Source organism: Durio zibethinus, chromosome 15, assembly GCF_047325235.1.
Source record: "Durio zibethinus cultivar Kanyao isolate XHJ-2024 chromosome 15, ASM4732523v1, whole genome shotgun sequence".
NCBI classification, from domain to species: domain Eukaryota; kingdom Viridiplantae; phylum Streptophyta; class Magnoliopsida; order Malvales; family Malvaceae; genus Durio; species Durio zibethinus.
Genome location: NC_143176.1, coordinates 12,015,968 through 12,031,557, shown reverse-complemented (window position 1 = coordinate 12,031,557; position 15,590 = coordinate 12,015,968). Strand labels below are relative to the sequence as shown.

The window sequence follows — 15,590 nt, the reverse complement described above, 5'->3', positions numbered from 1 at the left end:
CTTTGTGAAGAAAAGATATTGATAAAAGTTATTAAGACTAGCATATGGTTATTTTTTTACTTATGAAGCAAGCAACTAATCTCATAGTTTGAAGTTTAGATAAACTTGAGCTAACATATGGTTGCTTGTTGCAAGAACAAGTTCACTGAACATGACCTAAGACTCGTATTCAAGCAAGCCATGCATGAAATCATGCAAAGTTCACATTCGGCCCAACCATGCAAGTTCCAGACCACCCACCATTGGTCTAGATTCAAGTATTCACAAGCCTAATTAAATTGTAATCCATACAGCCAAGGAATTTGTAAGATAAACATGCCTCTTTGATAAGCCATGAACAAAATGACTTGCATAAAGACACTACCACATTTGGCTATGCAAGAGGGAAGGAAAATTTGCAAGCATTTAGACTTTCCAAGCTTAATCCATTTAGCCAAGAGGAGTTTGAAGCCAATCATAAGTCTTTTGTTTTGTCTTGAAGAGTTTTAACAAGATAAGGACTTTATCACTTTGAAGATCAAGAGTTTGAATGAAATGCAACTTATCTCCTTTTGAAATCTTATCTTAGCCTTAGGGGGAAGATTGATTAAGATTGCATCACATGAAGATCAAAGGCCAAGATCATCACATTTGGCCAAAGCATTTGAAGAATGAAGAGTATGATTTTTGTATACAACCTTAAGGATTAAGATAGTGCTTTATCTCCTAGTTTTTGAATTTAACTTAATCACTTGCAAAGCCACCCTTTCGGTCGAACCTATGCCTACAAATAGGCAAAAACATTGACTTGTTTCATCATCCCTCTCTTTACTTCTCTTATTTCTTTTAATTTTTAAGTTTCTTTAGTTCTTTATTTCTTTTAGTTAAGGTATTGACTTAGGTGATAGATTTTCCAATTACCAAGTTCTTATTCTTTAAATCTTTTTCAATTATGAAGTGTTTTCATTCAAAGATCTCTTCTCTTGGTTTCTTGTTTACAAAATCTTGTTTCTTGTTTTCTTTAATTTCAACTAAAAGGATTCTTTTCCAAGATTGATCCAAGTTTTTTTTATTTTCTTTGCATGATTTGGTTACATGTTCTTTTTTATTCTTTAATTTCTTTCATACAATCTTTATTTACTTCAAAGCAATTTGGCATTTTTGTTTACAATCTTTAATTTTTTACTTTGCAATCTTTTAAGTTTAGGCTTTAGGATTAGTTGTTGGCATTAATCTTTGCTTCCTAAGTGACAGTTGGTGAAGTTTAGAACCCTGCTATACATCACCTTTAATCTTTACTTGATCCCTATCTATTCAAACCTTGCAATACTAAAACCCTGAATTTTTAATTATTTAGATATAGGAGCTCAGCCTTTCACTTTTGATACTTGTGAACTACCCAACATTACAATCTATAATCCTTGAAGGGATGATACTTGGAATACTTCAAATTATTACTTAATTTGTGTGCTTGCAGGCTTATACATAAAGCAACAATAAAGTTTTTGGCACCATTGTCAGGGATTATAACGGTATTTGTAATATCAATAAAGAATTTCTAAATTCCTATAATCTAAACTTTTATTTATTTATTTATTATTATTATTTTGCTTTACTTTAATCTTTTCTTGTTTGCATGCATAGATCTAAAAGTGTTGACTTAACTTTAGTTGATCAAGAGATAGAGAGAACTTTTAGAAGAAGAAGAAATGAGCAATCAACACTAGCAACACCTACTCCTATGGCCAATGCAAATAATGAAAGGCAAAGAACTTTGAAAGACTATGCAGTCCCCAATGCATATGGTTTTCAGCCATCCATTTAAAAGCCAGCTATTTAATGAAATAACATTGAGATAAAGCCTTCAATTATACAAATGGTTCGAACTTTTGTGCAATTTGGAGGACTACTAAGTGATGATCCAAATTTACATTTTTCTAATTTCTTTGAACTCTATGATACTTTTCATTACAATGGTGTTCTTGTTGAGGCAATTATAATGAGATTATTTCCTTTTTCTTTCTAGGACAAAGTGAAAAGTTGGCTGTTTTTTTTTACCACCTGGCTCAATTACAACATGAGATGATTTAGTTTAGAAATTCTTAGCAAAGTTTTACCCACCAACAAAGACTGTAAAACTAAGGAATGAGATCACCACTTTTATGCAGGCTAATGGTGAAACTTTATATGATGGATGGGAAAGATTTAAAAATTGCTTAAAATGCCCACTTCATGGTTTACTCCAGTGACTCCATGTTTAGATCTTTTACAATGGTCTCACACCACCCATGAGGACCAATTTAGATTTAGTTGCTAGATAGGCTATAATGAGCAAGACTCTTGAAGAGACAATGAGCTAATAAAAGAGATGGCTATAAATAATTACTAGTAAGGCATAGAAAGAAAGGTCAGTAAAAAATCTATCGGTTTATTTAAAGTTGATTCTATTACTTCCATTAATTTTCAATTAGCTGTCTTTGAAAAAAAGATTGAAACCCTAAGAACCCAAACCCAAGCCAACCCTGTTAATGCCATACACAGTTCCTTTGTAGCTTGGGACATATCTGAAAGACCCCATTTCTTAGAAAAACAATATAGGGTAGAACTTGTCCGCTACAGCCAACAAAACAAACCAAGCAACAATCCCTATAGCAATACCTACAATCCTAGCTAGCAAAACCATCCTAACTTTTCTTGGAACCAACCAAACCACCAAGCCATGAACAACCAAACCAACAACTACTGCCCCAACCCACCCCAAGAAAATAAACCTATCTTTGAGGACATATTGACCTAGTTGATGCAAGCTAATAATGCTAACATCTAAAGCCAAGCTACATCCATCAAAAACCTAAAAAATCAAATAGGTCAGATTGCCCAAGCCATAGCAAATCGCCTAGTAGGAACCTTGCCTAGTAACACTAAAACCAATCCACAAGGACAAGGCAAAGAGGAATGCAATACAATATATTTTGTGGGTGATGTTAGGATAGACAATTCTAATGAAGAAGATGATGAACCCATATTAGTCAATCTAACCAGTTTTGTAAGACAACCTAAAGTGGATTGTATTAGAAAGAAGGACATTCTAGAATATGAAGAGCTTTTAAGACTTGGTAGAGAAATCTAAAAGGGTTTTAACCCCATGACGTTAGAAGCCTCTGAAGCTATTGAAACTTATGAGAAAAACCATGAGGATGAAAATGATAAGATAGACTACGACAAAGATACGAAGAATACATTGGGGGGTTTCTTAAAAGAAAACAAATGCTACAAGTAGCAAAAGCATTAGTAGAAAACATTCCACCTAAAGAGATAGCTCAAGGTGAGCTTTCCTAAAATAACCAAAAAAAAGATCCTTAAGAAAAATAAAAAGAAAAAAAAAGAAAAAATTCAAAAAAAAGTTCAGTAAAAGCCAAATTTGACTATCAAAATTTTTGGGCAGTGTTTTAATGTTAACCCACCTACCCCAAGACCTATTCTAAAAGAGCTGTTCAAAGAACTAAAAGAAGCCATATTCTCAAATGATTACAGCTTTGAGTTTCAACAATTTTTACCTAAAAAGTTTAAAGATCCAGGGAGTTTGACTATACCTTGCGATTGGAAAAATTGAAATTTTTTTATGCTCTTTGTGATCTTGGTTTTAGCATAAATTTAATGCCTATGAATGTTTTTGTGCATTTAGGTTGTGAAAAGCTAAAACTTTCTACACTCAACGTTAAGTTTGCTGATCAATCTACTAAGTTTCTACAAGGGATGCTTAAAAATATCTTAGTGAAAGTTGGAAAAGTTTTCCCTATAGATTTTGTTGTTTTATATATGAAAGATAATTAGGCTCCATTACTCTTAGGTAGACCTTTCCTACTCACTTCCAAAGCCCTAATAGATATGTATAAGGCTAGCATTACCCTTAAGTTTAGACACAAGAAAATGCAATTTATATCTGTAAGGTATGGTGTGATAAGACATGAAAAAGGTGTGGTGCAATTAAAAAATTTAAGAAAACACTAAAAGTGTCCAACCTATTAGTAAAACCTTTTGACCCTCTGAAAAACTTAACAAATCCTAGCTTCAATATTGTCAATCTTTTTAGAAACTTAAGCTTAGTTTATGTAATACCTATTAGAAACGTCAGCCTACCTCATCAAACTAAGTCTATTTATGTTATACCACAAAGAAGGTTACAACAAGGAAAGCTTTCTCTAAAGGGATGAAAGGATTCTACATAGAATTAGGGATGGTCAATCTTGACTAAAACTAGCACTGCTTGGGAGGCAACTCAAGTTCTGCTTTAATGGTTATGATTTTTGTGATTTCTTTATTTTTTAAATATAGGTATGTTTTAATGTTTTTGTTTGAGTTTTTTTTAGGGATGAAGAGAAATATGAGGATTCATCATGGATATTTGGCTTTCAATAAATTTTCGGGGAGTATGTCTTTTTTTTTTTAGTTTTTGATATATGATTCCATTTAAGTGTGAGAGAAAAAGAAAACTTTTTAATTTTAACTCATCTTTACTTTTAAAACCAAATTGACTTGCTAAATTGCATTATAATGTTCACTTAGTTTCAAATTATATATATTCTCTTAAATAACTAAAGTATGATATGAAGTTTAAAGATGTAATTAGTAGGAACTTGAAAAGAATTCTTAAGCATATCTTTTTCTTTGGATATGATCTTTATGCATGCATTACTATTCTTTTTATATGAAATGCTATAATTTCTATGAAAGTTTGTGATATATGGATTTGTATGAAATTTAAGATTTCAATAAATGCTCTAAAATTCACCTACTTAACCCTTGAGATGAAATCCTAAACTATATTTGACTTAAGAGATGATCTAGGCAGTTATTTGACTTAAGACTATATTTGACTTATGAAAGTTTATGATATATGGATTATGAAATTTAAGATTTGAATAAGTGCCCTAAAATTCACCTACTTAACCCTTAAGATGAAATCCTAGACTATATTTGACTTAAGAGATGATCTAGGCAGTTTTTTGGACCATTTGAGTATTTTTCAAGCCCATCTTATGATAATACATCCCTAGTGCCATTATTTTGAGCCTATTTACTAATCTTTTTCTTTGTTTATTTAGTCACATTACAAGCCTGATAAGCCTTTTCTTTGATTATTATTATCCTTTTTTTTCATGTCTTTACCCACTGTGCTTATTAATATATAATGGACATATTCTTGTATTTGGAAGGAAGGGAGGTGCAAAGAAAGAAAAAAAAAAAACTGGCAATCAAGAAAGGCAAAGTCTAAGAAAGCAAAAAATGGCTATCATTCAAAAAAAAAAAGTCAAAAACACAAAGCAATAAAAAAGGCATCACAAGTTAAGTTTCCAAAAAAAGCTCCCAATTGTGTAAAGTCCAAAAAGTAAAGAAAAAGTAAACTTAGGGTTTTGAGCCTAAAAATTTCCTTTTTCTTATCTTGACCTAAGCTTTACATTACAAGCTTAAAAGACCTTTTGATCTTGAGTTTAATATGTAGGTCTAACATTAGTGAAGAGAGGTAGGGAAAATGGACATATGAAGTATATTATATCTTTAAATTGAAATGTGATGAAGTATTTTACATTTTATTTACTTGAGTTATATGCATGAATTAAAGATATAATAGATTTGAATGTGTGATTAGCATAAGTCATTGAAAAGCTTGCTTTTAAAAGACATTTTTGTGACTATATTTCTTAATTTTGTATTATGCAATAGCACATGTTAAGAGTTTTGTATAATTTTTTACTTTGAGGATGCTTATAATGTTCTTTAGTTTTGTTGAATTGAGGTTTTCCTTGAGGACAAGCAAAGATTTAAGTACGGGGGTGTGATAGCACTAAAATATATAGATATTTTACTTGTTAAAAGAATGCTAAAATTAAAATTTTTTTTATGATTTTTGGTGCTTTTCATCCTATTTTCATGGCTTTAGGTTTTTTAAGTTCAAGACTCATTTTAATGTAAGCCATGCATGAAATCATGCAAAGCTCATATTCAGCCCAACCATGCAAACTCTATGCCATCCACCATTGGTCCAAATTCAAGCATTCACAAGCCTAATTAAATGCTAATCGATTCGGCCAAGGTGAATTTGCAAGATAAACATGTTTTTTTGGCAAGCCATGAAAATGATCACTTACATAAGGACACTACCACATTTAGCTATGCAAGTGGGAAGGAAAATTTGAAAGCATTTGCACTCTCCAAGCTTAATCCATTAGGCCATGAGGAGTTTGAAGCCAATCATTAGTCTTATGCTTTGTCTTGAAAAGTTTTGACAAGATAAGTACTTTATCACTTTAAAGATCAAGAGTTTTAATGAAATGTAACTTATCTTTTCTTGAAATCTCATTTTAGCCGAACTTAGAGGGAGATTGATCAAGATTGCATCACATGATGATCAAGGGCCAAGATCATCACATTCGACCAAAGCATTTCAAGAATGAAGAATTTGATTTTTGCATGCAACCTTAAGGATTAAGATAGAGCTTCATCTCCTAGTTTTTGAATTCAACTTAATCACTTGTAAAGCCCACCCTTTTGGCCAAACCTATGCCTATAATAGGCAAGGCCATTCACTTGTTTCATCATCATTCTCTTCATTTATCTTCCTTCCTTTAGTTTCTAAGTTTATTTAGTTTTTTATTTCTTTTAGTTAAGATATTGGCTTAGGTAATAGATTTGCCAATTATCAAGTTCTTGTTCTTTAAATCTTTTTCAATCAAGAAGTGTTTTCATTCAAAACTCTCTTTTCTTTTTTTCTTGTTTACAAATTCTTGTTTCTTGTTTTTTTTTTTTTTTAAATTTTAGCTAAAGCATCATTTTCCAAGATTGATCCAAGTTTTCTTATTTTCTTTGCAAGGTTTGATTACATGTTCTTTCTTGTTCTTTAATTTCTTTCATGCAATTTTTATTTACTTCAAAGCAATTTGGCATTCTTGTTTACAATCTTTAATTCTTTACTTTGCAATCTTTTAAGTTTAGGCTTTAGGATTAGTTGTTGGCATTAATCTTTGCTCCCTAAGTGATAGTCGGTGAAATTTAGAACCCTGCCATACATTACCTTTAATCTTTACTTGATCCTATCTATTCAAACCCTATAACCCTAAAACCTTGAATATTTAATTGTTTAGGTATAAGGTCTTAGCCTTTTACCTTTGGTACTTATGAACTACCTAATATTATAATCTATAATCCCTAAGGAAATAATGCTTGAAATGCTCTTCATTATTACTTGATCTGTGCACTCGTAGACTTTATACAAAAAATAGTAATTATGAAGTTGGCATAAAACGAAACTAATTATTGTGTTTGTATGATCTTATTAATTAATCTTAGCTTTAGAGAGTTGAAAATATTTTAAATTCTATAGCTAATACTTTGTTTATTGATACATAATTCCCTTCCCCTTATGCTTTCCCTCCTAATTAGCTCATGCAACTTTATTACAAAAGTGGCAAACAATTTAATGAGCTAAAAAGAACCGCTAAACAAGAAAATTATAAGGAATAAATCTTGAATTTAAATTCATTTAAGCTCAAATATGCTATGGAAGTAATGAAGAAAAATTAAGAAATTTTCCCAAAAGTGACAATTGAGCAAGTTCCACATTAAGTTCAACCAAATGATCATTTTAGCACTAAAATGCATCCAAAATGACTCCAAATTGGCATTTTTTTCTCTTTTTTTTTCATGTTTTTACCTACACATTGAATATTTAAACAAGTAAGAATATTTTTGCCATATTTTCTCAAGGAACAACCAATAATTCACTATAAAATGCCATAAAAAGTTATGATAAATATAAAAAAAATATAGAGTTATCATGTATCACCATATTTGTCCTAAAATGTTCTAGATGATTAAAATGATCAATTGTACCATCATTAGTTTAAATAGTCGATATTTTAAATCCTTTACGAGCTAGAGCTCGATCAATATCCTCAATGGATAGAGAAGTTTCCAAGAACTTGAGTTTGCCATCAAAAGTAAAAGCTTTCTTTTTGATTTGTTATCTATTACCTCCATTTGAGCTTTCAAATTTTTGTTAGTTTGTGGTTCCAAGGTGGGCTATTTGGATTTTAAGGTGGTTTATGTTTTCGTGTTGGTCAAGTAATAGCTTCTTGGTGTCTTTTCTTCTTTCGAAGTCGATGAACTATCTTACTATCATTGTAGGTTAGCAAATTTTAAGTTTAAGAAATTTTTTAGGTAGTTGCTATTAGTTCTTTGGAATTTTGGAAAGGTGTTATGTTATGAATAAGGTCTCTAAACGATTATAGTTGATGGGTTAAAGCTTTAAATTATTTTAGTGTGGGTATAATTAGTGTAGGTTAGTTTTGGTTAGGTTGGATAAGCTGAGTGTCAATATCAGCTGTAGCAGGTTGTTTCTCTCTTTTACTACTCTCTTTCTAGAAGGAATTGTGAGCTCGACTATATGAAATGCCCCATATCTGATGTGCCAAAATGTTGGTGTCAAGTTGATTGAAAAGGGTAAAGACCTAAAATCATAAGCACAAAGTCGAAGGTGTCTCTGGTATTTGTACTTCGATACTCAAGTTAGTGCTAAAGAGAGAAAGAATGGAATTTAGAGAGAAAGAGAGAGTATGAGAATTGATTGCCCATACCCAGGATGAGAAGGTGTATTTAAACCTGAGAAGAGAAACGTCTAGATCTTGGTGACTCGAGCTCTTTGAGTCAAGTTAAAGGTTGGCAAAATTGACCTATCCTAACCTGGCAAGGGAAGAACCAATAAGAGAATGACTAATTAGCGTGTCCATGCATTACAGGTGGGATGTTGAGCTAGCCAAACTGATGTGGACTTCGATAATTCAGGTCAACTCAACCCTAATGACTAAAATGTCTCTGATTTATTGATAAGTCACCTTCTTATGAAATGGAACCATTATAGCCTTTTGACTATAAAATGCCCCTAGTATAAACATTTTGTTATCATCATAAACAACATAAATATAGTCAACATGAAAGAAACTAAAACACCTGAATAAGATGTTTGTCTAATCACTCACTTAGATTTCCAAGCTTATTAATAAATTTAGGTTAACAACTCATATACCTTTTTGCCCTTGTGTGGTTAACAATTCTTCTTACGACAAATCTGGTTCGTGGAATGGAATAAAGGAAAAGTAAAATCTGTGATAGATTCAGATTTTGTTTAAGTGTCTACTTATAATATATATAAAAAAACTACTAACAAATTTACTAATTTTGTTGATGAAATTTTGGGATATCCAAGGAATTTTTTTTCAAATTTTCTTGTTTGACAATTTTTTGAGGTGTCCAGCAAAAATTTCTTTTCAATTTTCTTATTTTACAATTTTTTTGTATAAAAGGTGGATCTGTCCTTGAATAGAATTGGTATTATGTGAGAATATAAAATACAAAGAATAGAATAAAATATATATTATGAGGTTTGGTTCACTAGAATAGAATGTAAGAGAAATTAGTATTAATATATTTTGTTAGTTCAAAAAATTTGGATGGAATAAGTTTAAAAAAACATTTTAGTCTTGTAATTTATTATAAAAAATTATTAATTAATAAAAATGATAAAAGTAATAATAATTTAATATAAAATTTAAATATTAATTAACTAATATTACACTAATAATATTAAATATCAATTTTGAATTAATATTAATTTAATAATATAAAATATTAATTTAATAAATATTAATTAATTAACTTAATAATATTGTAATCTTTCGTATGATTTGAATAATATTTTCATATGAAGTATTAATCTAACAACATTTTAATATTATTTTATTAAAATCTTGATTATTAAATATTAATTCTTTAAATTTAATATTATTTCATATTACTTTAATAATATTTGAATAGTATTTTAATAATATATTGCTAAATATTAATTATTAATATTTTAAAATTATTTAATTAATTTAATAGTATTTTATTTTATTTTATTAAATTAATATTAATTAATTATCTAATTAAATATTATAATTAAATATGTAAAAACAAAATTAGAATTAATTAGATATATAAAGATAAAATTATTTGATAAATATTATTCTTAATTCCTTATAAATAAAGAATTGTAATTTTTAAGGAGAATAAAAATTGTTATTCTTTATTTTTGAAGAACTGGTTATAAAATAATTAATTTTATTTTAAAAAAAAAAACCAAACACTAGAATAGTAGCATCAACCATTTTGACTGTTGCCCATTTATTCCATTGTTCTCATCATAAACAACTTAGATAGAGTAACCGTTAAAGAAGCTAAGAGTCTAGTACAAGTGTCATGGGTCGAGACTTAAGCTCCGAACCCGTGCGGCTCCGAAACCTGGACATTCACCCTTCCGGCGTCCCAGATCAGCCTGACCGTCACAGTTCACACCCTTCTAAATCGCGCGGGTTTGGAGTTTAAGTCTCGACCCGTGACACAAGTGTCTGTCTAATCATTCACTTGGGTTTTCGAGCTTATCAATAAATTGGGGTTGACAACTCTTACCATTCTGCATTAGTGTGGTTAATAATTCTTCTTATTGTATTGCGAGGTCAAAGTGTTACGAATAGGCAATATGCACTTTGGTAACCTATGTAAACTTCTAAACCTTTCTGATGAAAAATAATGGAACACAATAAAGAAAAAAGTACATAATAAAAAATATAATTTTCGTCGTATTTTTATTTTATAAGTTAAAATCATATTTGATATATAAAATTATAGATAAAATAACATCATACAATAACACATTATACCTTATATCTCGTATTTTAAGATTAGTTGTATGAAAGACTAAATAAGGAAATCATATTTAGTTAGAGTCTAAATTTTTTTCTGTCACTTATTTCTATCAATAATAATTTTTTAATTTAATTTATTAACCATCATATCATTTTTTATTACTTGCATTTATGTTTTTTGTAATTTATCTCTAGAAGTTTTGATTTCTCCTAAATTTAGAGATTTAATTCTCCTAACCGATGCACAAATAATTTTACATTTCATATATCCAACCATCTCGAATGGGTCTATCTCATCTTTTCCTCAATTCGAACTATCTCTAATATTTTTCAAATCTCTTCATTTATGATTTTGTCTCTTATAATCTTGTCACATATCTCTCTAAGCATCATCTCCGCTAAGTTTATTTAGTCTCGTATTGTTTTTTAACAACCCAACATTCAATTTCATATTATGTATGATTTATATCTAATTGAAAGGGATAAGATTACAAGGAGGATTATCAGATGATTCAATTTTTCAAAATGAAGATTATTATTTTAATCTATGAGATTAAACTCATATGTCTTACTATACCCGTAAAAATTATATTAATAATTTAAATTATATAAATTTTGAAAAAAAATAATTTTAACTAACAAATAAATTATTTTATTTTAATCTTTGCATATATCAAACATAAAATAAAATAATATTATTTAATCTAATCTTATTTATAATATTATTTTATTTTATCCTCCCATAATTTTGTGCACCAAACGTTACCTAAATGACTACAATAAGAGGTGTGGTTGAGGTATACAAGTACAAACTGGGTATTATGATTGAGAGATGTTTACAAAAATCAAATAGCAAGCAACTGTACTGACCATGTTTGAGACAGAAGAAAAAAAAAACAGGGTTGATGAAGCAGCTATAATATTGCAAAAACTCTCCTGGAGAAGAAAGTTGACCAAATAAAAGAGAGTGGGGGGTCAGTTCTTAACCTTTAACTCTTCGTTTGGTACCTCAGTAATCACAGTTATGACAGCTTTTTCAGTTGGAACTTGGTCAGAATGCTGCAGAGGCTCCAATGAATCTACTATATCTCGCATTAGAGGCCTTGCTTTGGGATTCCGATTCAAGCAATGATAAACTAGCATGGAAGCTTTGTGTACCCCTTTGATGGAATAATCTCCTTCTAATCTTGGATCTATTATGTTGACTAATTTCTTCTTCTCTTTAAGTAGAGGTAGAGCCCATTCGGTGAGGTTCTGTTCACGGGCTGGCCGTGACTTGTCTAAGGATTTCCTTCCTGTCAGAAGTTCAAGAAGAACAACACCAAAGCTGTACACATCACTTCGAGGAGTCAGATGTCCTGCACAAAATCAGATGCTACTGTGATGACGGAGTAAAAACAAAATCAAAACCAAAAATCAATTATTCTATTGGATTTGGATTGCAATTGGCTTCTAGGGGTTAGATAACCTGATCAGCTCATAAGTTACCTCTGAGATGGATTGGTTTTCAATCCCACGCAAATATATAGTAGCTTAGTTTGCTATTAATTCTTTGTATGATAGTAATTCAAAATCCATTGGAGAAGAAAGTTGCAGTCACATGACATCCATCCTTAAGAAAGCTTACCAGTCATGATGTACTCAGGTGCTGCATAGCCATATGTTCCCATTATGCGAGTGGAAACATGAGATTTGTCTCCCACCGGTCCATCTTTCGCAAGACCAAAATCAGAGAGCTTGGCGTTGTAATCCTGTTTATACATCAAAGGAATTATAAATGTAAGTTAAGGCCCTAACGGCAATAACTAGAAGTGATTAGCAAACTTTTTGCTAAAAAAGCAAGCAGAATTTTTTTGCATTTTCTTTTATAAATGTAAGCATAGTATTTTGTGTTTGTTGAACAAAGAGAGAATGCTTATATGCCTGGAGTTGTGTATGGGTATGGGTATGGGTATGTGAGAATATATGTGTCTGTGTGCTCATGTTTGTTTGGATGGAAGACCATTTTATGGACTTTGATGATGACATGTATGTTGCTTGTAATTTCTCTATAATTAATGAATTTTTTTTTTTCGTTCGTGGATGCAAGCAAGTTGAAGTGCTGTTAAATTCTTATCAATTGTGTGTTTCGAACTTCCATATTGTTGAATATTAATTGATTGGGAGATTTTCAATATATTAAGTTGTTAACTATACGTTCTTGAGGTTTCTGTACGAGTGGTTTATCAATTAGCTCCTAGAGTTTAGTAAGATAGAGGTTCCTAGTTACCGTGCATGTATTATTGGTCATTGTTGAAGCAATATAATTTCTTGTTTGCTGGCCCAAAAATAATAAAAAAAAGGGTACTAACCAGGTCCAATAGAATATTAGATGTCTTAAAATCGCGGTAGATGACGGGTTTCTCTGCTTCATGGAGAAAGGCAAGTCCTTTAGCAGCACCAAATGCAATCTTCATTCTAGTTGACCATGGAAGAGGAAGCAATACTCCTGTAACAATGGATTTTCCCATTAGACAGAGATAAAATAAGCAAAACTGCACAAACACTACACCTACCAAGATATATGAATAAGTCCAGTCACATTAGCAACAGCAGGTTCTGGTATTATATCAAAATAACTTTACCTCTCAATTTTGTTGGCCTTACAATGCTATAGAGAAACTAGATGTGATCCTCTTAAAACCAACAGCATTTCACCTGTAATTGTTTTTTAGTACAATCCTACAATTGTCCAATCACAATAAAGAATAATGTAAAGATCTATCATTATAAGTTTGGAGTCCTTCTCAAATTTTGATAGATCCTACCTAATTCTGAATTGCAATTGGACAATGTAATGCAACAATTGTAGGCGATATACTCCACTATAACCATTTAGAACCTCTGAAGCCTTTGTTCTATCACCTTGCTTTATAACAGGAGCTTTATTTTATCTAATACACATTGCTAGAAACCATATGCCTTTCTTTTAATTGCTTTGAACCCTGATTAACATACTAAATTACTACGTTAAAGGCTAATTTCTTTGTTCAATATAAATGCGATTTGGCTAAGAATGATGAACATATTCCATTCGTTGCTGGGAATTGGAGTTACTCGTGTTAGCCTAACCAAGTGGTATTCTTTTGTTGTATGTTTGGTGAAAAGTAACTTCATTGTATTTCCTTTCCAGGATATATTTTCAAGGTTCCTACAATGGCACGGATTGCTTATATTTAGTGATGAACTCTACTTACTTGAAAAAAGATTGTTTTCCACACTGCCACGAGCCATATACTCGTATATTAGAACACGGTGGTCATCTTCGCAGCAGTACCCAATTAATTTGACCAAATTTGGATGAGAAAGCTGCCCCAGGAATATGACCTCTGCCTAGCAGTCCGGGAAGCTTTTCACTGATCTTTCTTTTGTCACAGAAATGAAAAACGAAAACCGAAAGAAAAAAAATAAAAAATAAATAAAAAGGAAAACGAAAAGGATGTAAGAGTACCAGCCATTCCCTGTGTCCTTGATAACTGTTATCACCGTCATGTACCTTTACAGCAACAGGAAAGGGCTGAAGCTCAAGCTGAAGCTGAAGCCCCTCCCTCAAGTCCTCGGAAATGAAGCCTTTATAAACACTTCCGAAACCTCCTCCACCCAACACACGGTCTTGCCTAAAATTTCCTGTGATAATCTTCGACTCTTCAAACGTGAATGCGATCAACGGATTCACAGCAGAATCACGACGTAAGTCTTCTACTTCTTTGGGATTTGAGGGCAACTTACTGTCATCCCTCCTTTGTTTTTCTGAGGGACTCTGGTCTTTGGGAGACTCTGAGAAACGAATATATGTATAAATATGATTCTTTTTTAAGGGGAAAAAAAAAAAAGAAACCCGTTACATAATTTTCATTAATGAAAAAGAAAATCAAACAAACCTGATTTAGCATTAGATGAGACTCTGTAAATGGAAGGCTCCCACTTACACCAGCAATTCCCCATTATAGCAAAATCCAGAAGGAAGCCAAAGAAACCAATACCTCACAAACAACGCCTCATCAAAACCTAATTTATTTGAAGTTCTCTTTGATTCTTTACTAGTAAAAAGAAAAAAAAAATAAAACCCAAATCAGGAAAGACAAAGAAGACTCTGTTATCAAGAAGACCCAGCAATGTTATGCGAATCGCAAAAATGTAGATGAGAGAGAGGAAGAGAAATTCTTAATGGCAATGATGGGATGAATGTTGAGGTGGGGGCTCGTTCTTGGCTATGGCGGAAACGGGCCCACGGGGAGGAGAAGAGTTTTGCTGTTGCGTTTGGTTGGTCCTGGCTCAGAATATTCATTTTCTTTTGTTTTCTTTTGTAGCTTTTGCGCGCATTTTAATGGATCCCACCAATCTTTTTCTATCGATGTTCGCTGAATCAAAATATAGCTTTTTCCCTTGCCCTCGGCGTGCGTCTTCTCTTTGTACTCTCCATAATCCTTTTGCTCATGTTCCCACGCGCTAACGATCGTACTTCAAATTACAAGACCTTCCATGCTCAAAAACAAAATTACAATACGATCCATCACCCGACTCCACTTCAGCCGAATGAACTTTGCAACCACCTTGCCTATCGTATTTTCCTTCTTTCTTTATATAACATATATATATATATATATATATACACACACATATATATTATTAATTATTTATTATTATATATTTTAACTAATTTGTGATTAGTATGATATATGAATTATTTTTATTTATTTATATTTATATAAAAATATAAATTAATATTATTTAATCACTTACATATTTAAAATATATATAATATATATTACAATTAAGACATCTAATAATAATAAATTGATTATAAATATTTTTTGAATTTAAAAATATATA

At 31.1% G+C, this 15,590-nt stretch overlaps 1 protein-coding gene and 1 non-coding gene across 2 annotated transcripts; both read right to left on the bottom strand.

Moving 5' to 3' along the window:
• Positions 1-2,114: 2,114 nt before the first annotated feature.
• LOC149514672 (small nucleolar RNA R71) lies at positions 2,115-2,218 on the bottom strand. Its single transcript, XR_016328373.1, has one exon. It is a non-coding gene; the product is annotated as a small nucleolar RNA R71 (small nucleolar RNA).
• A 9,292-nt stretch (positions 2,219-11,510) lies between these two features.
• LOC111301787 (putative serine/threonine-protein kinase PBL16) lies at positions 11,511-15,100 on the bottom strand. The gene is made up of 6 exons (XM_022897743.2): positions 14,639-15,100; positions 14,209-14,534; positions 13,955-14,090; positions 13,070-13,206; positions 12,346-12,469; positions 11,511-12,076 (listed from the first exon to the last, which is right to left on the bottom strand). The coding sequence occupies exons 1-6, from the start codon at positions 14,700-14,702 to the stop codon at positions 11,694-11,696; spliced, it is 1,170 nt and encodes a 389-aa protein (XP_022753478.2). The 5' UTR covers positions 14,703-15,100; the 3' UTR covers positions 11,511-11,693.
• Between the last annotated feature and the right edge of the window lie 490 nt (positions 15,101-15,590).

Bases quoted from the DNA above. Each gene is read 5' to 3' on its own strand.
- LOC111301787 (XM_022897743.2), bottom strand. From the start codon at position 14,702: ATGGGGAATTGCTGGTGTAAGTGGGAGCCTTCCATTTACAGAGTCTCA. The intron at 13,207-13,954 runs GTAAGTAGAGTT...CCATTGTTACAG, and splicing joins GGAAAACAATCTTTTTTCAA to GAGTATTGCTTCCTCTTCCA. The intron at 12,077-12,345 runs GTAAGCTTTCTT...GATTTTGTGCAG, and splicing joins ACCTGAGTACATCATGACTG to GACATCTGACTCCTCGAAGT.